Raw genomic sequence first — 18,287 nt, 5'->3', positions numbered from 1 at the left:
TAATATCCCATAATGCCCTGCTCACCACCCAGGCATGCCCCTTGTGTTACTGGATAATCTCCCATAATACCCAGCACCTCTCACCACCCAGGCACGCCCAGGGTCGGACTGGGACACTGGGGGCCCACCAAAGAAATTTCAACCTGGGGCCCACACATCCCATGATTGTGGTGAAAAAGGGCGTGGCCATGATGTATTATGGACAGGGCCAAATGTACATGATCTTAGCAGCATTGTAATTCAGAGACACTGCTGCCCAGCTAAACTTTGCATAGAGTCTCCTCCTTCAATATAAAGTAATGTCCTACTTTGCAGAGTTTGCGACGCATCGGGGCCCATGGGCCAAAGGGGCCCCGAAGGGCCCTCCCTTAACTACAGTATTACCTCTCTATTGGTCCTTTGCTCATAATAATCACTTCTATAGATACTTTGAACAGTGGTAATCATTAACAAGCTATTTCCAATCCCCTTCTTGCACCTCTGACACTGTAGTTGCCATTGGCAGGTTTTGGTGCGTCGTATCAATTGTTATGTATAGAGTGCTTGGGGGGCCCCATTGTAAAATTTGCATCGAGGCCTACAGCTCCTTAGCTACGCCACTGCTCTCAGCATGAGTGATTACAGCACTGAGAAGATAATTTTTTGTGCTGCAGGCAGCAATTGGAGCTCTGTCAGACAAGGCGGGGGGGGGGGGGGGGGGGGGCACCGAGGGAAAAAACTGTACTACTGTGGCCCAGTCCGACCCTGGGCACGCCCCTTGTGTTACTGGATAATGTCCCATAATTACCATCACCGCTCACCACCCAGACACACCCTTGTGTTACTGGATAATGTCCCATAATTCCCAGCACTGCTTATCACCCAGACACGCCCCTTGTGTTACTGGATAATGTCCCATAATTCCCAGCACCACTCACCACCCAGACACACCCCTTGTGTTACTGCATAACATCCCATAATTCCCAGCACCTTTCACCACCCAGACACGCCCCTCGTGTTACTGGATAATGTCCCATAATTCCCAGCACCTCTCAACCTCCAGACACGCCCCTTGTGTTACTGGATAATATCCCAAAATTCCCAGCACTGCTCACCTCTCCTGTCAGCAGCTCCATCATCTCCTTGACAACCTCTAGAATCCTCTCAACTTTGTGTCCCTCCAGACTAAGGCAGTGAGGTGGGGGCACCGTAATCACTTGGTCAGAACATTTTGCAACAGGCAAACTCTGCATCAAAACAGAAACAATAACATATCTTGAACTTCCCACAATCCTCCAGAACATTTCATATCATTGTACATATATTTAAGTGGCTGATCTCCAGTGGGCAACTTTCTGGTTACTGGAGAGAGGTGGAAGATGATGTCAGAGGGGCGTGGCAGAAGAGAGTGCTTCAAGTCACCCCATCCTGGGTGTGGCTGAACCAGCAAATGCCCTCCCATGAAAGTCATCTCCACACACCCACTACAGATCATCCCCCAAACACCCCACCAAACAGGAACTCACATCCAGTCCTTTCTTCCAGCCACCTGCTATGTGTGTGAGAGAGAAAAGTACAACATCCCTGGCTGCCTGACCCAACACACCACATGTATTACACCACACAGCCACTACACATATACCCCATATACCCATACCTCCTAACTTTGTGAGATGAGAAAGAGGGACACTTAAGCCATGCCCCTGCCACACCCCTAGTCACGCATACCATGAAGATTTCATAAGAAAAATACACTGTTTTATAAATCAAACCACACTGGTCCTTTCTATCCTGGTTCATTTTCCTTCAGATTAACATTTTAAAATTAGTAATATATCAATGTAAAGGATGGGAATAAAGCGTAGAGTCAAACATTTTTAATAGAGAAATATATATATTTACATAGAAAGAGGGACAAATGAGGAGGAAAGAGGGACAGAGGGACAGTTGGGAGCTATGCTGACACTCAGATCTCCTCTGGCCGCGTGTGATTGGTTGCCAGGCCTGCAGCTTCCCCCGTTGCCATGGCAGCGTGGCCTCCCGCTGAGGGGTCTGTCCGCCTCCATCACACGGGAGCCCCCGGTAGGCTGCGGGGCACCATGTGCCGGAGTGACCGCTTCTCCCCCTCCATACACCCCGCTCCCCCCATCCCCCCAGCATGCTATCTCAGCAGCGGCAGCGCTCTCCACACTCCCGGTGCGTGAAACTCGATTCACACTCAGAGCGCCCGCCTCCCTCAGCCTGCTCACGTGACCCGGCGATGATGTCACGTCACATAACGCCCCTCAGCCGCCGCTGCGGACTGTGACAGACTGAGGAGGGGGAGGAGCCTCTGGCGGCTGAGCTCTTCTGGGCAGACTGAGTCACCACTGGGGATGGGGAGCTGTACCTGGCGGGCACACCCTGTGCTGAGGGGAGACCAGCGTCACCCTCTCCCCTCCCCAGCAGCCTCCCTACAGAGACAGGACAGAAATCCACACAGCACACAACAGTCCCTCTTTCCTCCTCATAGACAGTCGGGCAGGGAGGAGGAAAGCAGGATTTGACAGGCAGGAGGCGGGATCAGGGGGCGTAAACCGGGATAGTCCCGCCCAAATCGGGACTGTTGTGAGCTATGCATATACCTCAGCCTAGCAGTGCCACAAACAGCAATAACACCACTGACAGCTTTGGCTGTATGCTCATATGTCACTGACTCCACCCCTGCCTCCCCACACATCTCTTCATTCTCCCATCACACTCACCACGGCAGGAATAGAAATATAACAAAATCAGGGCTGTGGAGTCGGTACAAAAATCATCCGACTCCTCAGTTTATGAAACCCCCAACTCCGACTCCAGGTCCCCAAAATTGCTCTGACTCCTCAGCCCTGCACACAACAGTGGACATATCTGAGTACACACACACCACAATACCCAGGAGCGTAGCAATAGGGGGTGCAGAGGTAGCGACTGCATCGGGCCCTTGGGCCAGAGGGGCCCCCGAAGGGCCCTCCCTCAACTACAGTATTAGCTCTCTATTGGTCCTGTGCTCATTATAATCACTTCTATAGATACATTGAATAGTGGTAATTATTAACAAGCTGTTCCCCATCCCCTTCTTGCACCTCTGACACTGTAGTTGCCATTGGCAGGTTTTGGTGCCCCGCATCAATTCTTATGTATAGAGTGCTTGAGGGGGCCCACAGCTCCTTAGTTACGCTACTGATAATACCTGTTCATACTGTATAACATTTTGTCATATAATGAATGCAGAAGTGGCCATGTTAATCAAACCTACTTTATTATTTCACTGTTTAGCTTTTGTTCACCTTTTTATGTAGATGAAGCAACATTGGAATCAGGAATAAGCACATCATGTGGGAAAAAGCAGAAAGCTGTCTGATTTAAAATGTCAGGAAAAATGTGAATGACCTGCGATTCCCGAGCGGGACTTTGGCCTCAATTCCCTCAGCTCATCTCCAGTCTTTAAAGAGGAACTGTCACGAAAAATCTTAAAATTTAAAACACATGCAAATAAGTAGTACGTTTCTTCCTGAGTAACATGAGCCATACATTACTTTTCTCCTTATGTTGCTGTCACTTACAGCAGTTAGTAGAAATCTGACATTACCGACAGGTTTTGGGCTAGTCCATCTCTCCATGGGGGATTCTCAGCATGGCCTTTATTCTTTATAAAGACATTCCCTGAAAAGGATTTATACAAAGATCCAGGCCAGCCTCCCTGCTCACCGTACACTTTTTTGGCAGTTGGACGGAGCAATTGCCATTTACTAAGTGCATTTTGAAAATAAAGAAATCCCTGTGAACCCCCCATGAAGACATGGTCTAGTCCAAAACCTGTCAGTTATTAGTAATTGTATTAATAAGGCGCCAACATATTACGCAGCGCTGGACAATAAATAGGGATACATACATTGCAACAAGGGGTGACAGACAGAGAGGTAGCACACTGTTATACAACATAGCACAAGGTTATCCATACAATCAGGGTATAAAATGCGGTTTACAGAGACCCGGCAAAACAAGTACGAGTTAATCCATGAGAAGGGTGTAATTGCTGGGATAGTAAAATTAAGAAGGACACACTAAGGGGGGGTGGTAGGGGGGGGGGGGTTGTTGGGCGGGCTGGCAAGGCTTACAATCTAAAGGGTGGGAGGGACACATGAGGTAGGACTGTGGAAAAGGTGGTTGACTGAGAGTTAGAGTGTGGTAGATGTGGGGTAGGCCATTTTAAAGAAATGTGTTTTGAGGGCTTGCTTGAAGGTGTTGAAGGAAGGAGCGAGTCTGAGAGGGAGTGGAAGGGAGTTCCATAGGGTGGGGGCAGCTCTTGAGAAGTCTTGTAAGCGTGCATGTGAATGAGAAATGCGTGGGGAGGTCAGGCGGAGACCAATGGAGGACCGGAGGGGACGGGCAGGTATATATCTGTGGACGAGCTCAGAAATGTAGGTTGGGCAGGTCTTGTGCACAGATTTGTAGGTAAGGCACAGAACCTTAAAACTGATCCTGAAGCTGATAGGGAGCCAGTGTAGGGCTTCGCAGAGGGGAGAAGTGGAAGCATAGTAGTGGGAAAGTCTGATGAGTCTGGCTGCTGCATTCATGACTGATTGAAGGGGTTCAATGCGTTTTAAGGGGAGGCCAGATAGTATGGCATTGCAGTAGTCAAGGCGGGAGATGATGAGGGCATGGATGAGAAGCTTGGTAGTGTCTGGGGTCAGAAAGGGGCGGATTTTGGAGATGTTGCGAAGGTGGAAGTTGCAGGTTCTGGTAACATTTTGGATGTGGGGGGTGAAGGAGAGGGCAGAGTCTAGGGTGACACCCAGGCAGCGGGCCTGGGAGATAGGGCGGATGGTAGTGCTGTTCATAGTGACATGAATATCTGGGAGGGGTAGTGCGGGGCGGGGTGAAAGAGAGGGCGGAGTCTAGGGCGACACCCAGGCAACAGGCCTGGGAGGTAGGGCGGATGGTAGTGCTGTTGATAGTGATGTGAATATCCGGGAGGGGTGGTACAGAGCGGGGCGGGAAAATTATGAGTTCAGTTTTATCCAGGTTAAGCTTCAGGAACCTAGCTGACATCCAGGAGGAGATGGTTGATAGGCAGGAGGAGACCTTGTCCATAGTGGAGGGGGAGAGATTGGGGATGTGGAGATAGATTTGGGTATCATCGGCATATAGGTGTGGTATTTGAAGCCCAGGGAGGAGATGACTTTGCCAATAGAGGAGATGTAAATTGAGAGCAGTAGGGGGCCCAGAACAGAGCCCTGAGGGACTCCAACCAAGAGGGGTGTGGGAGTTGAGGAGGAACCATTAAAAGAGGTGGTGAAGTGGCAATTAGAGAGGTATGAGGAGATCCAGGCAAGGGTGTTGTCACAAATCCCTAAGCATTGTAGGGATTGAAGGAGGAGCGGATGGTCAACTGTATCAAATGCCGAGGAAAGGTCAAGCAGTAGCAGGATGGAGTAGTTTCCTTCAGCTTTGGCAAGGGTAAGGTCATTTACTACCTTGACGAGAGCGGTTTCTGTTGAATGGGCAGGACGGAAACCAGATTGTAGGGGGTCAAGTAGGGAGTTGGTACTGAGGTAGTGCGTGATGCGTCTGTGGACCAGGCGTTCGAGGAGCTTTGAGGCAAAAGGGAGGAGAGAGATTGGGCGGTAGTTGGAGGGTAGGGAGGGGTCGAGTGGGGTTTTTTTCAGCAGGGGGAGTACAGTGGCCTCTTTACCTACTACCTTACTACCTACTGTAAGTGACAGCAACATAGGAGAAAAGTAGTATCCAAGAAAGTGATTTTCCGCTCAATGATCCAGCAGTTAATAATCTTTATTGTAGCAGTAGGACATGGCACGACATGCCAGCTGTTTGAGGTTGAGTTGCCTCGTTCCTGCTCTGACCCTGCTGGGTGGTTGGTTGAGCGGATTTTCACTTCACATATCATAGGAGAAAAGTAATTTATGGCTAATTTTAATCTGGAAGAAACATACTTCTTAATTGTTTACGTTTACATATATTTTGTGTTTTTAAGATTTTTAAGACAGAGGTCCTTTAACCACTTCACCCCAAAGGCGTTTTACCCTAACGGACAAGAGCGATTTTCACCTTTCAGTGCTCATCCCTTTCATTTGCCAATAGCTTAATCCAGGCATGGGCAAACTTGGCCTTTCAGCTGTTACGGAACTACAAGTCCCACAATGCATTTGCCTTTATGAGCCATGACTGTGGCTGTCAGACTCCTGCAATGCATTGTGGGACTTGTAGTTCCGTAATAGTTGAAGGGCCAAGTTTGCCCATGCCTGGCTTAATCACTACTGATCACAATGAAATGATGTATATGTTGTTGTTTTTTACCACCAATTGAGCTTTTTGGGGTTGATATTTGTTTTCAGTAATTACTTTATTTTCTATGCATTTTAAAGGGAAAAACAAGGAAAAAATGAAAAAATACACTACTTCTCCAATTTCATCCCCTATAGTTTTAATATAAACACTGCTACTGGGCATAAAACCCACACATTGTATCTGCCTATTTGTTCTGGTTATCACAAGATTTTAATTATGTCCCTAGTACAAAGTATGGTGACAATATTGTATTTGGAAATAAAGGTGTATTTTTTCTTTGGTGGTTTTTTTTTCCCACTGTTTTCACGCGCACGGGAATGCACATGCGGGAGCGCGCACATGCACGGGAATGCACATGCGGGAGCGCGCACATGCACGGGAATGCACATGCGGGAGCGCGCACATGCACGGGAATGCACATGCGGGAGCGCGCACATGCACGGGAATGCACATGCGGGAGCGCGCACATGCACGGGAATGCACATGCGGGAGCGCGCACATGCACGGGAATGCACATGCGGGAGCGCGCACATGCACGGGAATGCACATGCGGGAGCGCACACGTGAGCGCGCACAGCGGCAGCAGCACTGTCTGACTTATAAAAACGTCTTGGAGCCATTAAGAGGCTCTAGCAGCACGTTTTCATAAGTCAGTTTGTCATTAAGTGGTTAATAATGTTTCTGAGCTTTTTTTTTTTGTATTTAAAATTTTTTATTTTCAAATTTTTCAAAGAAAAAATAAAACAACATTCTGCTTTCACTTTACCATTATCTGCAAGCATAACAGATTCTGATAGCTTATAACAGTGGAGAGTCTAAAACATCACAATACTTCAATATAGTTTACCACTCTAGCCTATTAAGCTATAATCTATAGAAGTTGTTTTAATCCCAATAAGACTCTAGTCCGCATGGGCATGCGATGGTCCTCCAATAAGCCCAGAGGGGTCAAATTATGTTACAAATATAGCCTTGGCCATCCGCACACCCCTACAGACCAGGCATCCACGGGAGAGAAAGATAGGATAGGAAGAAAGGAAAAAAGAGAAATGAGAGAAGAGAAGAAAAGAGTCCGGCCAGCATCAAGTACTGTATTACATTTTGACAAAAGTCATAACATTGCAAATATAATTACAGGACGATTTCCCTACATATTTTGTCAAACAAATGCATTTTATCCTGAACAGCAGCTGTCAAGTGCTCTAATTTATAGATATATTTCACTCTATTCAGTACCTCCGTAACATTGGATGAGGGCTGGTGCACACCGAGCGGCTTTTTCAGCGTTTCTGCAGCCGCTTGTGGCTGCGGATCCGCTTGGTCAATGTATCTCAATGGGCTGGTGCACACCAGAGCCGGAGGAGTTTTGCAGAAACGCATACTCCCGGGGTGAGGCATTTTTTGGATTTCAGATGCGTTTCTGCCTCAATGTAAAGTATAGGAAAAACGCAAACCGCTCTGAAAAACGCCTGTTCAGAGCGGCTTTCCAGGCGTTTTTGTTACAGAAGCTGTTCAGTAAAAGCTTTACTGTAACAATATATGAAATGTACTATACTGAAATCCGCAAAACGCTAGCAAAACGCCATAGAAAAATAAGAAAAAGCGTTTCAAAATCTGCTAGCATTTTGCGGATCTGCTAGCAGGTTTTGGTGTGCACCGGGCCTGAGAGAGGATCCCTCCAATGTTTTGATATGACACACCTAGCAGCAGTTAAAAAGTGATTTAGTAAGCGCTGCCTATGAGATTTCAGTTTAGGTATTGGTTTTGCCAGTATGCAGATCCAAGGGTCTAAGTGTACTTCGATGTCAGTGTAGCACTTTATTAGGTGGATCACTTCTGTCCAGAAGGACTGTATTCTAGGACACGACCAGAACAGATGATAAATAGTACCAGGCTGATTGCACTTTCTCCAGCATGCCGGGGATATTAATGGGTTCCATTTATGGAGTCTGACTGGTGTTTGGTACCAAAGAAACATGATCATGTAGATATTTTCTTTCGCTGTTACGCAGATAGAAGTTTTAGCTGCATTTAACCATATTTTTGACCATGTGTCCAAGTTGGTGTCTGAGTTCAGTTCTTGGTCCCAGTATTTCATATACCGTATATACTGGCGTATAAGACGACTTTTTAACCCCTAAAAATCTTCAGAAAAGTCGGGGGTCGTCTTATACGCCGGATGTCAGTCAGGAGGGTGCCGGGTGCCAGGCAGAGTTGTAAATACCGTACTTATGGTGCAGTCCCCTGGTTAATAGATCGCATTCTCCGCCTAATTGCTCCTTGCGAGCAGCCGCTCGCACGGGTAGCAGTGCCTCTTCCGGCGTCACCTGACTGGTGATGCGTGCGCTCCACTGATGACGCTCATAGAAGAGATTGCCGGGCTCTTCCATGAGCGTCATCAGTGGAACGCACACATCACCGGTCAGGTGACCACGGAAGAGGCACTGCTACCCGCGCAAGCGGCTTCTCGCAAGGAGCAATTAGGCGGAGAATGCATAAGTACGGTATTTACAACTCTGCCTGGCACCCGGCATGCTCGCTCACACAGAGGGGTAGTCTTATACGGCGAGTATACCCCAAACTGTATATTGTAAGAGGAAAAGTTGGGGGGTCGTCTTATACGCCCAGTCGCCTTATACGCCAGTATGTACGGTATTTGTTTCTGAGCTTTTTTACTGTTATTACCACAGTGATAAAGCATGTAGTATTCACTAAACAAGTTACATCAGACAAACCTAAAGTTAAGAATTTTGTCTTTAAATCAAGCAGAGATTTCTGAAGTTAAGGTTTCAATCCTTAAAATAACTACAGAATTGTAATTAAGGTTGAACCTCCAAACACACCCCTAATGCTGGATACACACGTTGAGATTTCCCGTTCGATTCCCGGGATCGAATGGATCGAAATCGATTATTTCCAACATGCTCGATTCGGATTTTGATCGTTTCTGCCGTCAATTTGCATGTTAAGTATGCCAAATCGACGGCAGAAGCGATCGAAATCCGAATCGAGCATGTTGGAAATAATTGATTCGATCCGTTCGATCCCGGGAATCGAACGGGATATCTCAACGTGTGTATCCAGCATAAGTCCCACCCAGATTCTAATTCATGCATAATTATATGATTGTCCAATCACAATGCCTTTATTTTGGATAAGCCACACACACTAACACACAATCATCACCTTTGTGGTTTATTTCCAAGCCTGTGCTCTTATTGCAGCCAATAGCAATGCACAAATAGTCATGGCTGACATTTTGGTAGCAAAGCTTTACACAGGAGGTCCTACCTCACAGATGCTCAGTCACTGCAACCCAACCCCAGATCCACAGACGCATCACACACTACCTCAGCACCAACTAGTCATACCTCACAGATGCTCAGTCACTGCAACCCAACCCCAGATCCACAGACGCATCACGCACTACCTCAGCACCAACTGGTCATACCTCACAGATGCTCAGTCATTGCATCCCAACCCCAGATCCACAGACGCATCACACACTACCTCAGCACCAACTGGCCATACCTCACAGATGCTCAGTCACTGCAACCCAACCCCTGATCCACAGACGCATCACACACTACCTCAGCACCAACTGGTCATACCTCACAGATGCTCAGTCATTGCAACCCAACGCCTGATCCACAGACGCATCACGCACTACCTCAGCACCAACTGGTCATACCTCACAGATGCTCAGTCATTGCAACCCAACCCCTGATCCACAGACGCATCACACACTACCTCAGCACCAACTGGTCATACCTCACAGATGCTCAGTCATTGCAGCCCAACCCCAGATCCACAGACGCATCACACACTACCTCAGCACCAACTGGTCATACCTCACAGATGCTCAGTCAATGCAACCCAACCCCAGATCCACAGACGCATCACACACTACCTCAGCACCAACTGGTCACACCTCACAGATGCTCAGTCATTGCAGCCCAACCCCAGATCCACAGACGCATCACACACTACCTCAGCACCAACTGGTCATACCTCACAGATGCTCAGTCATTGCAACCCAACCCCTGATCCACAGACGCATCACACACTACCTCAGCACCAACTGGTCATACCTCACAGATGCTCAGTCATTGCAACCCAACCCCTGATCCACAGACGCATCACGCACTACCTCAGCACCAACTGGTCATACCTCACAGATGCTCAGTCATTGCAACCCAACCCCAGGTCCACAGACGCATCACACACTACCTCAGCACCAACTGGTCATACCTCACAGATGCTCAGTCATTGCAGCCCAACCCCAGATCCACAGACGCATCACACACTACCTCAGCACCAACTGGTCATACCTCACAGATGCTCAATCATTGCAACCCAACCCCAGGTCCACAGACGCATCACGCACTACCTCAGCACCAACTGGCCATACCTCACAGATGCTCAGTCATTGCAACCCAACCCCAGGTCCACAGACGCATCACGCACTACCTCAGCACCAACTGGTCATACCTCACAGATGCTCAGTCATTGCAACCCAACCCCTGATCCACAGACGCATCACACACTACCTCAGCACCAACTGGTCATACCTCACAGATGCTCAGTCATTGCAACCCAACCCCAGATCCACAGACGCATCACACACTACCTCAGCACCAACTGGCCATACCTCACAGATGCTCAGTCATTGCAACCCAACCCCCGGTCCACAGACGCATCACACACTACCTCAGCACCAACTGGCCATACCTCACAGATGCTCAATCATTGCAACCCAATCCCAGATCCACAGACGCATCACACACTACCTCAGCACCAACTGGTCATACCTCACAGATGCTCAGTCACTGCAACCCAACGCCTGATCCACAGACGCATCACACACTACCTCAGCACCAACTGGCCATACCTCACAGATGCTCAATCACTGCAACCCAACCCCTGATCCACAGACGCATCACACACTACCTCAGCACCAACTAGTCATACCTCACAGATGCTCAGTCACTGCAACCCAACCCCAGATCCACAGACGCATCACACACTACCTCAGCACCAACTGGCCATACCTCACAGATGCTCAGTCACTGCAACCCAACCCCAGATCCACAGACGCATCACGCACTACCTCAGCACCAACTGGTCATACCTCACAGATGCTCAGTCATTGCAGCCCAACCCCAGATCCACAGACGCATCACGCACTACCTCAGCACCAACTGGCCATACCTCACAGATGCTCAGTCACTGCAACCCAACCCCAGGTCCACAGACGCATCACACACTACCTCAGCACCAACTGGTCATACCTCACAGATGCTCAGTCATTGCAACCCAACGCCTGATCCACAGACGCATCACACACTACCTCAGCACCAACTGGCCATACCTCACAGATGCTCAGTCATTGCAACCCAACCCCAGATCCACAGACGCATCACGCACTGCCTCAGCACCAACTGGTCATACCTCACAGATGCTCAGTCATTGCAACCCAACCCCAGATCCACAGACGCATCACGCACTACCTCAGCACCAACTGGCCATACCTCACAGATGCTCAGTCACTGCAACCCAACGCCTGATCCACAGACGCATCACACACTACCTCAGCACCAACTGGCCATACCTCACAGATGCTCAGTCATTGCAGCCCAACCCCAGATCCACAGACGCATCACACACTACCTCAGCACCAACTGGCCATACCTCACAGATGCTCAGTCATTGCAACCCAACCCCAGATCCACAGACGCATCACGCACTACCTCAGCACCAACTGGTCATACCTCACAGATGCTCAGTCACTGCAACCCAACCCCAGATCCACAGACGCATCACGCACTGCCTCAGCACCAACTCCCTACTCCACCCTCTACAACCTGGTTTCCTTCCTGCTCATCAGAAACCGCTCTCATCAAGGTAGTAAATGACCTTATCCTTGCCAAAGCTGAAGGAAACTACTCCATCCTGCTACTGCTTGACCTTTCCACAGCATTTGATACAGTTGACCATCCCCTCCTCCTTCAATCCTTTCAGTCCTTAGGGATTTGTGACAACACCCTGGCCTGGATCTCCTCATACCTCTTCACCACCTCTTTCAATGGTTCCTCCTCAACTCCCACACCCCTCTCAGTCAGAGTCCCCCAGGGCTCTGTTCTGGGCCCTCTACTGTTCTCACTTTACATCTCCTCTATTGGCAAAGTCATCTCCTCCCTGGGCTTCAAATACCACCTATATGCCGATGATACCCAAATCTATCTCCACACCCCCGATCTCTCCCCCTCCGCTATGGACAAGGTCTCCTCTTGCCTATCAACCATCTCCTCCTGAATGTCAGCTAGGTTAATGAAGCTTAACCTGGATAAAACTGAGCTCATAATTTTCCCGCCCCGCCCCGCACCACCCCTCCCAGATATTCACATCACTATCAACAGCACTACCATCCGCCCTACCTCCCAGGCCCGCTGCCTGGGCGTCACCCTAGACTCTGCCCTCTCTTTCACCCCGCCCCACCCCTCCCAGATATTCAGGTCACTATCAACAGCACTACCATCCGCCCTACCTCCCAGGCCCGCTGCCTGGGCGTCACCCTAGACTCTGCCCTCTCTTTCACCCCGCCCCGCACCACCCCTCCCAGATATTCAGGTCACTATCACAAACAACACTACCATCCGCCCTACCTCCCAGGCCTGCTGCCTGGGCGTCACCCTAGACTCTGCCCTCTCTTTCACCCCGCCCCGCACCACCCCTCCCAGATATTCAGGTCACTATCAACAGCACTACCATCCGCCCTACCTCCCAGGCCCGCTGCCTGGGCGTCACCCTAGACTCTGCCCTCTCTTTCACCCCGCCCCGCACCACCCCTCCCAGATATTCAGGTCACTATCACAAACAACACTACCATCCGCCCTACCTCCCAGGCCTGCTGCCTGGGCGTCACCCTAGACTCTGCCCTCTCTTTCACCCCGCCCCGCACCACCCCTCCCAGATATTCAGGTCACTATCAACAGCACTACCATTCGCCCTACCTCCCAGGCCCGCTGCCTGGGCGTCACCCTAGACTCTGCCCTCTCTTTCACCCCGCCCCGCACCACCCCTCCCAGATATTCAGGTCACTATCAACAGCACTACCATCCGCCCTACCTCCCAGGCCTGCTGCCTGGGCGTCACCCTAGACTCTGCCCTCTCTTTCACCCCGCCCCGCACCACCCCTCCCAGATATTCAGGTCACTATCAACAGCACTACCATCCGCCCTACCTCCCAGGCCCGCTGCCTGGGCGTCACCCTAGACTCTGCCCTCTCTTTCACCCCGCCCCGCACCACCCCTCCCAGATATTCAGGTCACTATCAACAGCACTACCATCCGCCCTACCTCCCAGGCCCGCTGCCTGGGCGTCACCCTAGACTCTGCCCTCTCTTTCACCCCGCACCACCCCTCCCAGATATTCAGGTCACTATCAACAGCACTACCATCCGCCATACCTCCCAGGCCTGCTGCCTGGGCGTCACCCTAGACTCTGCCCTCTCTTTCACCCCGCCCCGCACCACCCCTCCCAGATATTCAGGTCACTATCAACAGCACTACCATCCGCCCTACCTCCCAGGCCCGCTGCCTGGGCGTCACCCTAGACTCTGCCCTCTCTTTCACCCCGCCCCGCACCACCCCTCCCAGATATTCAGGTCACTATCAACAGCACTACCATCCGCCCTACCTCCCAGGCCTGCTGCCTGGGCGTCACCCTAGACTCTGCCCTCTCTTTCACCCCGCCCCGCACCACCCCTCCCAGATATTCAGGTCACTATCAACAGCACTACCATCCGCCCTACCTCCCAGGCCCGCTGCCTGGGCGTCACCCTAGACTCTGCCCTCTCTTTCACCCCGCCCCGCACCACCCCTCCCAGATATTCAGGTCACTATCAACAGCACTACCATCCGCCCTACCTCCCAGGCCCGCTGCCTGGGCGTCACCCTAGACTCTGCCCTCTCTTTCACCCCGCCCCGCACCACCCCTCCCAGATATTCAGGTCACTATCACAAACAACACTACCATCTGCCCTACCTCCCAGGCCTGCTGCCTGGGCGTCACCCTAGACTCTGCCCTCTCTTTCACCCCGCCCCGCACCACCCCTCCCAGATATTCAGGTCACTATCAACAGCACTACCATCCGCCCTACCTCCCAGGCCCGCTGCCTGGGCGTCACCCTAGACTCTGCCCTCTCTTTCACCCTGCCCCGCACCACCCCTCCCAGATATTCAGGTCACTATCACAAACAACACTACCATCCGCCCTACCTCCCAGGCCTGCTGCCCGGGCGTCACCCTAGACTCTGCCCTCTCTTTCACCCCGCCCCGCACCACCCCTCCCAGATATTCAGGTCACTATCAACAGCACTACCATTCGCCCTACCTCCCAGGCCCGCTGCCTGGGCGTCACCCTAGACTCTGCCCTCTCTTTCACCCCGCCCCGCACCACCCCTCCCAGATATTCAGGTCACTATCAACAGCACTACCATCCGCCCTACCTCCCAGGCCTGCTGCCTGGGCGTCACCCTAGACTCTGCCCTCTCTTTCACCCCGCCCCGCACCACCCCTCCCAGATATTCAGGTCACTATCAACAGCACTACCATCCGCCCTACCTCCCAGGCCCGCTGCCTGGGCGTCACCCTAGACTCTGCCCTCTCTTTCACCCCGCCCCGCACCACCCCTCCCAGATATTCAGGTCACTATCAACAGCACTACCATCCGCCCTACCTCCCAGGCCTGCTGCCTGGGCGTCACCCTAGACTCTGCCCTCTCTTTCACCCCGCACCACCCCTCCCAGATATTCAGGTCACTATCAACAGCACTACCATCCGCCATACCTCCCAGGCCTGCTGCCTGGGCGTCACCCTAGACTCTGCCCTCTCTTTCACCCCGCCCCGCACCACCCCTCCCAGATATTCAGGTCACTATCAACAGCACTACCATCCGCCCTACCTCCCAGGCCCGCTGCCTGGGCGTCACCCTAGACTCTGCCCTCTCTTTCACCCCGCCCCGCACCACCCCTCCCAGATATTCAGGTCACTATCAACAGCACTACCATCCGCCCTACCTCCCAGGCCTGCTGCCTGGGCGTCACCCTAGACTCTGCCCTCTCTTTCACCCCGCCCCGCACCACCCCTCCCAGATATTCAGGTCACTATCAACAGCACTACCATCCGCCCTACCTCCCAGGCCCGCTGCCTGGGCGTCACCCTAGACTCTGCCCTCTCTTTCACCCCGCCCCGCACCACCCCTCCCAGATATTCAGGTCACTATCAACAGCACTACCATCCGCCCTACCTCCCAGGCCCGCTGCCTGGGCGTCACCCTAGACTCTGCCCTCTCTTTCACCCCGCACCACCCCTCCCAGATATTCAGGTCACTATCAACAGCACTACCATCCGCCATACCTCCCAGGCCTGCTGCCTGGGCGTCACCCTAGACTCTGCCCTCTCTTTCACCCCGCCCCGCACCACCCCTCCCAGATATTCAGGTCACTATCAACAGCACTACCATCCGCCCTACCTCCCAGACCTGCTGCCTGGGCGTCACCCTAGACTCTGCCCTCTTTCACCCCGCCCCGCACCACACCTCCCAGATATTCACATCACTATCAACAGCACTACCATCCGCCCTACCTCCCAGGCCCGCTGCCTGGGCGTCACCCTAGACTCTGCCCTCTCTTTCACCCCGCCCCGCACCACCCGTCCCAGATATTCACATCACTATCAACAGCACTACCATCCGCCCTACCTCCCAGGCCCGCTGCCTGGGCGTCACCCTAGACTCTGCCCTCTCTTTCACCCCGCCCCGCACCACCCCTCCCAGATATTCAGGTCACTATGAACAGCACTGCCATCCGCCCTACCTCCCAGGCCCGCTGCCTGGGCGTCACCCTAGACTCTGCCCTCTCTTTCACTCCGCCCCGCACCACCCCTCCCAGATATTCAGGTCACTATCAACAGCACTACCATCCGCCCTACCTCCCAGGCCCGCTGCCTGGGCGTCACCCTAGACTCTGCCCTCTCTTTCACCCCGCCCCGCACCACCCCTCCCAGATATTCAGGTCACTATCAACAGCACTACCATCCGCCCTACCTCCCAGGCCCGCTGCCTGGGCGTCACCCTAGACTCTGCCCTCTCTTTCACCCCGCACCACCCCTCCCAGATATTCAGGTCACTATCAACAGCACTACCATCCGCCATACCTCCCAGGCCTGCTGCCTGGGCGTCACCCTAGACTCTGCCCTCTCTTTCACCCCGCCCCGCACCACCCCTCCCAGATATTCAGGTCACTATCAACAGCACTACCATCCGCCCTACCTCCCAGGCCCGCTGCCTGGGCGTCACCCTAGACTCTGCCCTCTCTTTCACCCTGCCCCGCACCACCCCTCCCAGATATTCAGGTCACTATCACAAACAACACTACCATCCGCCCTACCTCCCAGGCCTGCTGCCCGGGCGTCACCCTAGACTCTGCCCTCTCTTTCACCCCGCCCCGCACCACCCCTCCCAGATATTCAGGTCACTATCAACAGCACTACCATTCGCCCTACCTCCCAGGCCCGCTGCCTGGGCGTCACCCTAGACTCTGCCCTCTCTTTCACCCCGCCCCGCACCACCCCTCCCAGATATTCAGGTCACTATCAACAGCACTACCATCCGCCCTACCTCCCAGGCCTGCTGCCTGGGCGTCACCCTAGACTCTGCCCTCTCTTTCACCCCGCCCCGCACCACCCCTCCCAGATATTCAGGTCACTATCAACAGCACTACCATCCGCCCTACCTCCCAGGCCTGCTGCCTGGGCGTCACCCTAGACTCTGCCCTCTCTTTCACCCCGCCCCGCACCACCCCTCCCAGATATTCAGGTCACTATCAACAGCACTACCATCCGCCCTACCTCCCAGGCCTGCTGCCTGGGCGTCACCCTAGACTCTGCCCTCTCTTTCACCCCGCCCCGCACCACCCCTCCCAGATATTCAGGTCACTATCAACAGCACTACCATCCGCCCTACCTCCCAGGCCCGCTGCCTGGGCGTCACCCTAGACTCTGCCCTCTCTTTCACCCCGCACCACCCCTCCCAGATATTCAGGTCACTATCAACAGCACTACCATCCGCCATACCTCCCAGGCCTGCTGCCTGGGCGTCACCCTAGACTCTGCCCTCTCTTTCACCCCGCCCCGCACCACCCCTCCCAGATATTCAGGTCACTATCAACAGCACTACCATCCGCCCTACCTCCCAGGCCCGCTGCCTGGGCGTCACCCTAGACTCTGCCCTCTCTTTCACCCCGCCCCGCACCACCCCTCCCAGATATTCAGGTCACTATCAACAGCACTACCATCCGCCCTACCTCCCAGGCCCGCTGCCTGGGCGTCACCCTAGACTCTGCCCTCTCTTTCACCCCGCCCCGCACCACCCCTCCCAGATATTCAGGTCACTATCAACAGCACTACCATCCGCCCTACCTCCCAGGCCCGCTGCCTGGGCGTCACCCTAGACTCTGCCCTCTCTTTCACCCCGCACCACCCCTCCCAGATATTCAGGTCACTATCAACAGCACTACCATCCGCCATACCTCCCAGGCCTGCTGCCTGGGCGTCACCCTAGACTCTGCCCTCTCTTTCACCCCGCCCCGCACCACCCCTCCCAGATATTCAGGTCACTATCAACAGCACTACCATCCGCCCTACCTCCCAGACCTGCTGCCTGGGCGTCACCCTAGACTCTGCCCTCTTTCACCCCGCCCCGCACCACACCTCCCAGATATTCACATCACTATCAACAGCACTACCATCCGCCCTACCTCCCAGGCCCGCTGCCTGGGCGTCACCCTAGACTCTGCCCTCTCTTTCACCCCGCCCCGCACCACCCCTCCCAGATATTCAGGTCACTATGAACAGCACTGCCATCCGCCCTACCTCCCAGGCCCGCTGCCTGGGCGTCACCCTAGACTCTGCCCT

At 52.9% G+C, this 18,287-nt stretch overlaps 1 protein-coding gene across 1 annotated transcript in view; it reads right to left on the bottom strand.

The window, feature by feature from the left end:
• The window catches only part of LOC137537287 (uncharacterized), a 63,384-nt gene that overhangs the window by 12,575 nt on the left and 32,522 nt on the right, over window positions 1–18,287 (bottom strand). The window contains exon 5 of the mRNA XM_068259365.1: window positions 1,095–1,226. Within this exon, the coding sequence (XP_068115466.1) occupies window positions 1,095–1,226 (132 nt within the window). The remainder of the gene's footprint in view (window positions 1–1,094; window positions 1,227–18,287) is intronic.

The sequence above is a fragment of the Hyperolius riggenbachi genome, chromosome 10 (assembly GCF_040937935.1).
Source record: "Hyperolius riggenbachi isolate aHypRig1 chromosome 10, aHypRig1.pri, whole genome shotgun sequence".
In the NCBI taxonomy this organism is placed as follows: Eukaryota; Metazoa; Chordata; class Amphibia; order Anura; family Hyperoliidae; genus Hyperolius; species Hyperolius riggenbachi.
This window is presented reverse-complemented; position numbering and strand designations above follow the sequence as displayed.